Here is a 13,009-nt window from a genome sequence, read left to right as displayed (position 1 = left end):
CCCTGATATCTCCTTTTCCCCCAAGGGACTTTTAGCCTTTCATTTGAATTAAGATTGTTCTTCTGACTTTGAGGCAAAATTCTTCAATAGCTTTTGAACAAGTCCTACCCATTTTCAGGTGGCTCTTGCCTTTATTAGACAGGAAGGTTCCATCTTATACTTCCTCCCAGTTATTCATCTGTTACTTTTCCCATTAGAAAAGATTGTCTGTTTTGAACCAACATTTTTGAAAATGGGTATCTTCTGCCATCTCTCTGGCTTCTTAATTGGCCAGGAAACAGCCCCCCTATATGCATTCTTAGCCACTCCATTACAACAGTGGCTGCATCCTTGGCCTCTTTGCAGTGGATTCCCTTGGTAGATATTTGCAGAGAAGCTATCTGGTCATATCCCGTTATCTTTGTTTCTCACTACTGGATTTATGCTTTGTTTCTCACTACTTTTGCTGATGCTGCCTTTGGCAGAGCTGTCTTACTTTCCTCTCTAGCATGGCCTTTGGCTTGCCCCTGCAGCCTACCTGAGTGCACCACACTCCCTCTTCCTTTGGTGAGTAGCTTATTAATCTCCCTTTGTGTGTGTCACAAAGACCGTGAAGAAGAAGGACAGGTTGCTTACCTGTACAGTAACTGTATTTCTTTGAGTGGTCCTTTGTGAACGCACACATGTCCCTTGCAGTCTCTTCCAACTCTATGATTCTATAATTTTATGATCCTTCTTATCCTTTCCTCATTGCATCCTGCTTTTCCTCCATTTCATTGGTGCCACATGTGGAGTCTACAGAACTGAGATCTCTAAGTGAGAACCAAGCCTTAAGGCTGCCTGAAAGTGGGTAGTGTCAGGGCCAGTATATTCTGTCTCACTCTAAAGGTGTTGAATCACTGCGGAGCCACAGATAACCCATTTGTGTGAGTTCACAGATGACCACTCGGAAAACTACAGTTACAGATAAGCAACCTTTTCATGCATTGAAATCCATGCCAGCTTCACCCAGTTAAGCTAATTGTAAAGATCTTTTTAAAGTTCAGATTTCAATTTTCAATAACAGAAGGAGTTCTGTTACCATAGTGAAGATGTGATATAAAAATATTAAGATTGTAGAGTCATTTTCTCTACAGCCTATCATTTGCCTTTTAAAAATCAATTGTCCGTAAAAAAAAAAAAAAGGCATTCCTTTACATTTCCTTGGCTTTTCCTTTCATGCCAGTTCTATAGAAATTGATTTACATGGCTCAAAGAATGCTCATTTTAAAATTCTTTAAAAATTCAACACTCCCCAATTCATTGGCTTGACTTGAAGTTTTAAGTTATGGAATCCTAGAAAAATGGGGACTTGAAGGAAAATTCCTTTGAGGGCAGAACTGTTATTTCAGAGGGCAGCATTTTACCTCAGCTGTAGCCACATTCCTTTTTCATCTCTCTATGTTTAGCCTCCTGTCTACCTCTTCAGTTTGAGACTGTACCCACTGACTATTCCTGGGCAAATGGAAATATCTAAGCCTCAGCTTCATTGCCTTTTATGAATCTCATATCCATATCCTTCCCATATGGAAATGCAAGATGTTTATCACACTATATTCTTAAAGTGCTACTATTCCACTTTGACTCCTCTAGCTGCCTCCTGTTGCATTCTGGTATTGGCAGTTTTAAGGAGGGGTTCTCTGCCTGAGAATTCTAAATACCCCTCCTTAAAACTGCAAATCCCACAATGCAACAGGAGGCAGCTAGAGGAGTCAAAGTGGAATAGTAGCACTTTAAGAGTATAGTGTGATAAACATCCAAGACTCTCCTCCCCCTGTACTGAAATATGTACACATTTTTCCTAGTATGTGCATTTATTTATACATTTTAAGTATTGTATGCAATTTCCCTATTAACTGTTTTTGCATTTAAAAAACCGTCATTTCACATTTTAAAAGGCCTACATTGTTTTGCATGTATTGTATGTACTTGTGTATAAGTCTAAAAATTTTAGTCAAAAAATTGGCCCAAAAAACCTGAGCTGACTTATCCATAGGTCAATGTAAGTACTGTACTTTTATTTAAAAAGGAACTGTCCCCTGGTGAAAAGCAAGAGTATAATCTGTCCTGGAAGCACTAACCCTCCTCTATTCTCTCATCCATCCAGGATGTGAGCAGAAACAGTTATGCTTGTGGAATTTTATACATTGTTTAGCATTGTTTTCCTTTGCTTCATCCTTTAGATCCTTTGTTACATGCACCTACGTTTTACCCTCAACATATCCATGGGTCATATCAAAATCCATTACTTATACCCCCAAACCTACCCTTGACTTATACATGAGGTCGACTTATAGTTGAGTATATATGGTACAGTAGTCTGTTTCTCTGAGACACCCTATAAGCCTGACAAATGTTTAGATTTTCCAGATAAGGTACATTTCTTTGATGAGTCTTGGAAGCTGTAGAAATACAACAGAATCCTTTTCCTCCAAAATAAGTTCCTACTCCCATTATTTTTATTGCCTTCTTGCTGTGAAAATGGAACTGTGCAAGTTATCCGCTTTTCAAAGACTTCAATGTGTAGTTCACTAACGGATCAAATAAGCTATGTATAAAGTTCAGCTTTGATAATGTCACTGAGATCAAAAGGGGGTAGTTTTTAAAATACTGTTCAGTCCCATTTAATGGCATTTCTTACCTGTCACCACAGGAGGAGTGTGCCAATTACATCCGTGCTCTACATCGATACAACCGAACACACCTGCTGGCTTGTGGCACAGGAGCCTTTGATCCCGTCTGTGCTTTTATACGAGTTGGCCATCAATCAGAGGTAAGAAGTACTCCCTAAAAATATCTTTAAGATCCAAAACAGTTAATATCCTTAAGAAATCCTGTGAGAACATAGGCAGGTGGATAGTTTAACATGAGTGTACAAATGATTATTCTGCTCTTCATTGTGTTCTCTGGTCCTAATCAGCCATGTGGTGTTTAGCAATTAGGTATGTAATGGAGGCATACACAACATTTTCAATAAATAAAATAAAAATTGGGAAATTTTCTCCATTTATGACTACTAATCTACCATGCCAAATTCACTATAACAGACTACAAGAAAGAACACAGAGCAAAAGCATTTGTGTGATTACTGTCTTCTCATGGAAACAACGATGATGCATCTGATTCTCATCTAGCAAGTCTCAAGAGGCAGAAAGACAGCATGCCTAGAGGTCCAGAAACAAAATCATATGAAAAATGTTTGGATGAATTGGTCCACTTACCCTGGTGGCAGGAAGACTAAAGGTAGACATGGCAGTGGTCTTCAAATGTCTGAAAGTCTGTCGTGCACAGCATGGAGCAGAATTATTATTTTTGTATTCCAGGAGGACAGACTTGAACCAGTGGGTGCAGATTTGACTAAACATTATTCCCATCCACCTCCCAAAAAACCTCTACCTTCCTTAACAATAACAACCATTCAAGAGTGTAACAAGAGTGCCTCAGGAGCTTGTGGGAACTTGTTTGCTGGAGGTATTTAAGCAGTCATTTGTCCAATATACCAGGGATGGACAACTATGGTCCTCTAGAAGTTGTTTCAGTTTTCATCAGCTCTATCCAGAATACTTGATGATTTAAAAGTATCTGTAGAATGCTGTTGTTGATGAGCAGATGACTTCCAAGGTGCCTTCCAACTCTATGATGTATATCAGGGTTGGGTAATTGCAGAGGGGGCAATGTTAATTTGACCCTGCACCCCCTGGGGGGATGGACCAGTATGCCTAACATAACTGGATGTTACCCCGTGTAATTTTCCATTTTTGTTTTTGGGTGATTTATGATTCATTGGGGGCAGGGTTGCCTTTTGGAGGTGAGAGAGCAAAACTGCTGTGTTTTGCAGTTGTTTCCCACCATTGTGGGGGCTGAGGGTGAAACATCATGGGTCGGGATGCTTCTGAAGGTCTTCAGGGGCTGCATTTTGCCCATCTCAATATACGCTGAGAGCTATGGGGGATGGGGAAAAACAAATACTGGTCCCTGCATTCTTCACATCCAGGTTTTTGTCATCTATAAATCATACTTAAGATAGCATCATCAAGACCATCTCAGGTTTAATTAGTGAATAAATAATTGACCACTATAACCACCAACCATTTGAAGATAATTAGTCTCTTAAAAATGACTGGGCCTGATAGTGTATGTTTAATATGAGACCCTAGATCACACCTTCATCACCACTATGTTGGTGTTTTCTGTTGATTTGTTTTTTGTAGAAAAGGTCTCCATCCCAGGGGTTAGGAATAGAATAAGTTGCTGAATATTTCCATATGAGAAACAAAAGAGCCTCCTATTTAAATATATTACAATACAGGCAGCTCAGCTGCTGCATTAGGGTCAGCAAAAAGGGTGATCTGACTCTAAGTGCTGTGGGAAGCCTGTGTCTCATGCACTGAGCTGGGATGGGTTGTGTCTTATTTTTTTTATTATTTAGTGCAAAAAATAGGGTGCATCTGGTATATTGAGTGACTGATAAACTCCTAAGTTTGTGCCCTAAAGCAGAGAGTTCAAGTTTTCATGTAGTCATAGACTTAGAGTCAAACTACTCAACTATGAAACAATGTCTGAGGGGAGGAATGGTCTGGGCTAGCCCCACTTCAGGGAAATTTTAGGAAAAAATTGTTTGGAGAAGGTTTAAACCCCTGCATGATGATCCAAATCAAGACTGGGACTCACATGCCTATATTACAGTAGAAAAAGTGATCTTTTGCTGCATGCTATATGTTTAATAAAATATTAAAGTGCAGGATTAATATAAATATTAAACCGTATGTTTTTGGATCAGATTTGATATGAATAGATATTCCACTTCTAGTGAAGCAAGCACTTGATTCACTGAATCCTGCTCTCACATGGAAACGCTTGCTAAGAAGTTGCCAAATGGAAATACAAGTCTATTATGGCAGGCAATATAACCCTCCATTTCTTCTTCACATGTTATGTCTCTGTTTATCTTCTTTTTCTGCCCAATATACACACATACACACAATGACATAATTGTATAAATAATAAATTAAAAACATATTTTGGAAGATTGCCGAGGAAATGATAACCATCATGTGGAAAGTTAGCGTGTCACCCCCTCTGTCAGAGGTATCAGATGGCATTTCTCTGTAATTTTGCATCACAGTTTCCATCTCATTATACATTCCTGATTTCTTCCCTTCACTAATATGTAAAATTTATTTCAGGATATAAGGGGGAAGGAGACTGAAAAACCACAAACAAAATAATCTGTTTACCTTTCTATTAACATTTCTGCATGCCAAATTTATCCTTCGGTACTATAAACTGACATAAACTGTCAGATAGCTTATTCATGTTGCTTGATGCAAATCCAGTTAATTAATTAATAAAGTTTATATCCCACTTTTCTGCCAAAAATGTTCATGGCATCACTAACAATACAAAAAAAATAAGATATAATAGGAAAGCCAATCTGTTACAATTACAATAAAAGCTATAAGTCTTTTTAACCTAGACACAGTTAAACCTGTTTCACCAGACCAGTTCACGTTCCAAAGATCTACCTGTTTAAAAATGCATTTTCTATGGGCAGAAACAGAGAAGGCACTCTTGCATCTTCAACGAAGAAGGCCCTTCATATAGTCATTATACATTTACACATTTATTTAAACTTTCATTAGGATAGTTCATATTCTATTGACATTTTGGCAAGGAAGTTACTGCACAGAATCATCTGAGGTGTAATCACACATTCTTCTGGAAAATGGAGAAACTGAATGGAAAACATAACAAATGAACCAGACTGTATTAAATTTGTTTTAATGTGGCATTTCTCCAATCCTGCGATTTTGATTATGAGTTCCACATTCCCCCCATCCTTATTGACATCTTTCCCTGTTTACCACAATGTGTTGAAATTTGTCCTGTAATTTCTAGGTATTACTTAGCATTATCACAATTAGCAAATCCAGCATTTATTTATTTATTTATTTATTTATTTATTTGACATCCTCTCAGGATTGGGATGCAAATGGCACATAGCATGATTAAGAAACACTGGAATGCAAGATGGCACCAAACATGATAAAAGAACAGATATAACTATAAACCAAGCTGTAGTATTAAAAAATGGCTAAACAGATCTTCATATTAAAACAACCACCAAATTTGAAACAACTTGCAAACATATCTGAGTTTTAAAAAAAGAAAAGAGCACTACTCATCATTCGTGCTTGTTTCAGAATGCCAGCCAGTTGTCCAAAGTTTTCTCAAATAAGTAGATTTTTGCCTGGCAGCAGAACAACAGGGAAGGAAATTTTGATACCTGAGAGCAGCCACTTTTGTGTTCACACCTATCTGTGTGAATGGTGAGATTCAGAGGACTTAAAATATGGTCAGGGACATATTCAGAAATGGAATCTTTCAGGGTGTGGCCATATTGCAGAATTAAACAGTTTGACACCACTGCTGCTATGACTCTATCTTACAGAATCCTGGGATTTGTAGTTTAGCAAGGCACCAGAGCTCCCTGACAGACCAGGCTGAATACTTCACCATACCACATATTCCAGAATTCTGTAGGATAGAGTCATGGCAGTTCAAGCAATATCAAACTGCTTTAACTCTGTGGTGTGGATAAACCCTCAGAGAGACTAAGACTAAGCCAAAAAGGCCTTTACAATTCATAACCAGCATTTTGATTTGTGCCTCAAACAGACAGTAGAACTATTGTTTCTCAGTGCTGCTCTTTGGACTGCCTTAAAGTTTCAAAGCACTTTTCAAGGGCAGCCCCATGTTATTTCTTTTACAGTAATCCAAACAGGGTATTACAAAGGTATGTGGCACTATGACCAGGTCAGAAATGGTTACAGTGCTAACACACTAATTTCAATTTTGCAGGCAAACTCCCAATCCCCACCAGAATTCAGACCTGTAGGTTAATAACTGAAACTGTTCTCCTAGAGACTGGCAAATATGAGTTTTTGAGAAAATATAATCCCATTCAGACCAGATTGCCTCACTATTCCCTAATCTGACATTTGAGAGACAAGAAGTACCTCTTTCTGAAATCCCTCTTTTGGATTCAGGGAAGACTTTTTCAGCAAATGTCTTACTGCTGCTTCTTGTAAACATGCAGAAACCCTGTCTTGTTCCAAGAAGCACTTAATACTTTCTTTACATATTATCCTAGCCCTTTGGTGAGTGCTTTTAAAAGCAAGGAGAAGTAGGGGTTCAATACTCACATCTCTAAGGATCCTCTCCAAAACTTTGGGACATACAAATTTAAGGATATCCACTAGAAAAGCATGGATAAAGTTATAGCCACTGGACTTATATCAACTGAATTTTCCAAATTACAGCAGAGCAGAGTTATTTTGTCCATAAGGTGTGGTGTGAATTGTTTACAATGAGCTGTTGAGCAGTCTATATCCTTGTCTCATGAACACAACAAAATTCCACTAGGCAACTCCATGCAGACACAGAGGTGTCAGAGAAGAGTAACTTCTGCTGTACAGAAAACATATTTGACTGGCATGTAATCTATATTCAGCTGAATCCCTCAGTCAAGGTAGCTTTAGATACATGTTTCATAACCATCAGTTACCACATGGTTCATAACCATCAGTTCCCCAGAAACCTATGGGAAACATTTGGCTAGACTTCACAGAAAGTGATGCATAGAAGTCATTGTTCCACTGCACCATCTGTTTCTCCATTTCATATGTTAACCAGAGCTTTGGCATCATTATTGCTAGAGCGACAGAAAACTTCCCAGGAGCTGTCAGGAAACCATTCAGATACATCAATATGCTTGTAGTGATGGTTTAAAAGAGCCATGACAGCCACTGTGGTCCAGAGGATAGACTTTTGTTATCCAGGAAACTCAAGTTGAAATTTCCTTTCTGCCTCTGAATCTTTAGTGCCCTTAACAAATCATGTTCTTCCATCTCCGTTCAATGTATTGGTGATCCATGGTAGTTTGGATCAGTTTAAATACAGCTAGAGATTGGCATACCCATTTTGCTCCTCCTGAGACTCATATTGGTACGTGAAGCAATGTCATCTCAGACTTTTCCACGATCTATAGTGAGTCTCTGTGAAGACAAAAAAAGTGCAAAAAAAAAAAAAAAGCATGTGCATCTTTGGAAAATGTGCATGACTAAAAATGTGTACATTTGAACAAATGAGTACCAATGTCCTTTAGTCACTGGGACAAATTATATTAAAATCTGTACATTATGGAAGACCTTTACCAAAAAGCATGTGAATTTCAAAGTGGGAAGAAGGGGTGGGGTGGGGACTCATAAGCTGACATAGAACTGGTACAGAAGGAGATTGCCAGAGTGCTCATGAGATACATGAAACAGATGAAATGTTCATATCTCAGTACAGCATCTAGATATCAAAAGTCTTGCCACACTGCCACAGGAAAGACGGGACTAGTGTGGTTCTGGTAAGAAATAGGTAATTAAAGGCTTGTCATGGTGAGCCAAGGAAGTGATGAACTGAGATTGCCATATCTATTAGCTGTCCAGGACATCATCACAATAATTATCATCAAGCGCAATCACCACAAAACCCTAATAATTACAATTTTTAAATAACTGAATTATGTTGCTTAGCTCATGCTTTCTCAGTGCTGAATTAGAAGTGGGTACAGTATCTTCTACAGAAACCAGTCTTAGTTTTAATTTAAGATCAATTTATTTTATTAACATTAAGATATAGTGGTGGGAAGCTAAACAGAAGTTATTATCTGTTCAGTCACAGAACCAAAGCTTAGAAAATATGTGCAGTTGTAAAAAGTGTATTTTCCATTTACAAATGCTGTCTAAACACGCTGGAATGTTTGTCAGAATAGTTTGCATTTTATTATAAACATTCAATCAAAGTGTGCATATACATGCACACACATGCCATAATTCTTAACCCTGAAAGAAAGTATTATCAAGTGATTTCCCAGGGAAGCATTCAGATTGAATAGGATCTGCTATTTCCTAGAGTACTGGAAGTCTCCTCCTAATTGCACAAAGCACAGTTCTTGAGTGATATTTACATTAATGTAAAAACATTGTATATACATCATCTATATTTTTCATCAAATTTTCCACTTGTTTTGAAACTGTGGTTTCAGTTGGAGACATTACTGTAGGAATGGCATCCATGTTTATGCATGCTCAGTTAGCTTGATGAAATTTTCTCACTGAAAGAGTTTTTAAAAAATATTTCAGCTTCTTACCTCACAGACTCAATTTAAGGCTAAAAACTGAGCTGTTACCATACTCATTTTTGTAACTTGTCGCCAGTATTAAAGATTTTTTTAGAGATAAAATGCAGCCAGCAGATCTATTTACACATGATCAGATTTAACAAATATTTCCATATGTTGGCATTTTCCAAGTTCTTGAAAGATGGCACACTGTGGCAATTAGACAATCCATAATAGAGATACATGGATAACCCAATCCAGCAGGAACTTCCAAACTATCCCATTGAAATTTCTTCTTGGGCAACAATTACTGGCACTGAGGGACATGTTGGTTATCACTAAGAATTTGTATTAGTCTTACACTGAATCTTTTTTTTTTCTTTGCACAAAATCCCTTCAATATTTCACGATCTTTGTATGTGCATGTAGTGAATGGTCATGGCAAGCAGTGCCAAAGTTCTGCATGTTTTTCATGTTTTGTAATAACGGCTTACAGCCTGAGAAATATGATACTTGAGAGAAGAGATGAGGAAAATAAAATCGAGCTCTCATATAATATTTAAAACTCAATATTAATTGGTGGAATGGTCATTTTGTGAGCCAGCTTGGATAAGGGAGCTGTCATACAGCAGTTAATCCCAAACAAGACAGTGAAGAGAGTCTTAACTGTCTCATCTTTCTGCAGATGCACCCAGGTGGAATGGTTACCAACAGAATATGTTTTGGATTACTTGAAACATGGACTAATCCTCTATAATTAAATTCTCTGGAAATTATTCTGGGTTTTTTTTATCCCCTTCTGATAGCTTATTTGGGTAAAAAGACTTTCTTTTACTTCTTATCTCATCAGCCCTTCAGTTCTCAAAGTAAGGGAGCAATCTGTGGTATTAAAATATTAAGTTTCATTATTGAGACAAAGGTGGAATATAAATGAATAAACAACAGCAGCAGCTTTGGGGTAATTATTTTAACTATTTAGTGTATTTTGGTTGTTAGCTTCATAATATATGGTGTGGACTTTCTGACCAAGTCACCTTCAATTTGCCTGTAACAAACAGCAACTTTCTGCAGTATGAAATAGTGCAATTCAAGAACAGCTCAATCACAGAGTGTTTTCACCTGTCGGTTTTCACTCTTAGCACTGAGTAAACATGGTTAGGATCAAGCTGTAAATATTGTCAAGGCTAGGAAGAGAGAGACTGCATTTCTAATGGAACTGTGCATGAAGAAGGATTTTGCCATTATTAAGATCTAAACCCCAGTGAGAGCTGTTATAGATTTTTAATTTGCAGTTTCTGTTCTCTGCCTTTTAATGCAGCATGCAAATGGATTCGCTTAACTGTTTCAGTGCTATGAGCACACTGGCACATTTCCCCAGCTTTCACAAAGGAACTGGGAAATTGATTCAGCTGTCACAGGATCTGGAATGTGGAATGTCCACGGACAATATATATCAGGCATTAAAACTGACAAGTTGAAAAACTCCTTATTAATTGTCCTCAGAAGCAAATTTACATTGTGGGCACCCCTTTGCGTATTATCTGACAAGTAAAGGAAATATGGATAAATGAATATTGTTATATTAATAAGACATCTGTTAGGTTGGATTAGTTATATTAGTCAGCCATGAAACTGTGTGACAAAAGTATTGAAAAATGTGCTTTACCTTGTGGTAGGTCATAAAACAATTGCTCAGATCCACCAACTGAGAGGAGAGAATAATTCTTCTATTTTAAAAAAAATGGTTCTGTGACATTCTAAGTACTAACATATTTTATATGTCTAAAAACAAGAGACGGACATCATGGAGCCCTCCACTGAACTGCAACTCCCAACAGCCCTAGCCAACATAGTCAATGGTGAGAAATGTTGGGAGTTGCAGTCGAACTACACTGGGAGGGATTCAAAGGTATAGCTGTGTTAGTCTGTAGAATCAGTACACAGAGAGGTCTTGTAGCACCTTTGAAACTAACTGGAAGAAAGAAATTAGCAGCATGAGCTTTTGTAGACTTCAGTCTACTTTCTCAGATGCATTTGGGGAAGTAGAATGAAGTGTACAAAAGCTCATGCTGCCAATTTCTTCCTTTCAGTTAATTTCAAAGGTGCTACAAGATCTCTCTACGTACTACATTTGGAGTGCTGCATGATTTCTATTCCAAACCGATAAAGGTACATGAATTAGTCACCTAAGTGGATACGCAATCAGAGCTTGGAAAAACTATCCAGTTTTCAGAATCCTCCAGGAAACTTGGCCCGTGGCCATGCTAGTTAGTGGATTCTGAAATTTGTAGTCAAGAAGGGGACATTTTTCAAGCTTTTCTATGCATATAAATGCCAGACAATGTGAGAAGAAGAATATATGTGTTTTAACAATGCATCAGAATGCTAAGCAATACAGAAGAGTTAATGGATGCAAGACCCAGTAAATGCTTTGGCAACTGATTTCCAAGAAGTAGCCACTGTCGATGAACAGTAAAATCAGGAACCAAACACCTACTATCTAAGTTGAACAAGTTCAAGTTCATTGCGTTTGATTTGCTCATGGACCCCAATTCTACATCTTCATGACTGAGACTCCATTTATGTTTTATGTAGAGAATGCTTCAGGAGAGTAAAATTCTCCTCACTGGTTCCCATGTACTGTCATTTTATTGTTGAGGTTTTTGGTGTTGCAGTTCTAAACAAGAACTGGCTCCTCTATTTACTGGATACACCATGCTAGTAAATGAAAATGAATCTTGAAACTTTCAGAAGAACAGCTTCTGAAGCTTCAATAGGTGGAGCATTGCACATGTTCACTCAGTTTAAATTGCAGTTTAGTTCAGTGAGATTTATTCTTGTAATATACTTCTATGTGATAGCTTAAACACTAAACTAACAGTGAGTACAGATTTCAGCAACACTCATGCAAAATGTGATATCAACATTTATCTTTCCAAAAATTAAAGTATGTATTAATCAAGCTGCTGATTCAGATTATCTTTTACATATGCCTTCCTTTTTCAATGGCTAAGCAAAATCTCATTTTGACTTGAAATGTACATAGTGTCGCCATTCCATTGATTTTATTACAGCAGCATGTAAACAATGTTTTTTCAAGATTTCTCCTGAATTTCAAAACTGCCTAAAAACTTGGATGAAAAGCTGTGTAGAATACTGTGTAGGATAAAACACCCGTAAAACAATCGAAATTGTTGGTTAAATGCATGGATCTGTCAGGCGTACCCCTTTTGGTTTCAGGCAACATGTGCATGACTCCTTGTGAGCTGCATCCAGGATGGTGGATTTGATTAAGAGATGTTGAAAGCAAGAAAATCTCTGGATTAACAGGAATATTGATGCAGCTGTTCCTTTAGAATTGCTGGACTTGACCTTTCCAAGGACGATTCTTAGTAATACTTCCTGAACAAACTTCTGTGGAGAATATCAGGTTGTGCATGTGCATGTGTGTGTGTGTGTGTTGAGTGCCTTCAAGTCATTTGTGACATATGGCGACCCTAAGGTGAACCTACCATGGGGTTTTATTGGCAAAATTTGTTCAGAGGAGGTTTACCATTTGCTTTCCCTGAGGCTGAGACAGTGTGACATGCCCAAGGCCACCCAGTAGGTTTCATGGCTGAGTGGGGAATCAGACCCTAGTCTCCAGAGTCATAGTTGAACATTCAAACCACTACATCACACTGGCTCCCAAAAGTCAGGTACCATTCCTTTAAGGAAAGAGATTTTGTATGAGGCAAAGAAATACGTTGATAACAAGGAAAGGTATGGATTCATCTGTCTATGCTTCTCTACATTCTGTCAGTATGACAATTTCCCCAG

The 13,009-nt window shown here is 37.9% G+C and overlaps 1 protein-coding gene across 2 annotated transcripts in view; it reads left to right on the top strand.

Annotated features, from left to right (window-relative positions):
* Positions 1 to 13,009, top strand: part of SEMA3E (semaphorin 3E) — a 201,463-nt gene that overhangs the window by 119,389 nt on the left and 69,065 nt on the right. For both annotated transcript variants that reach the window (XM_042466429.1, XM_042466428.1), the window contains exon 4: positions 2,672 to 2,791. In XM_042466429.1, the coding sequence (XP_042322363.1) occupies positions 2,672 to 2,791 (120 nt within the window). The remainder of the gene's footprint in view (positions 1 to 2,671; positions 2,792 to 13,009) is intronic.

Source organism: Sceloporus undulatus, chromosome 5 (genome assembly GCF_019175285.1).
Source record: "Sceloporus undulatus isolate JIND9_A2432 ecotype Alabama chromosome 5, SceUnd_v1.1, whole genome shotgun sequence".
NCBI classification, from domain to species: domain Eukaryota; kingdom Metazoa; phylum Chordata; class Lepidosauria; order Squamata; family Phrynosomatidae; genus Sceloporus; species Sceloporus undulatus.
This window is presented reverse-complemented; position numbering and strand designations above follow the sequence as displayed.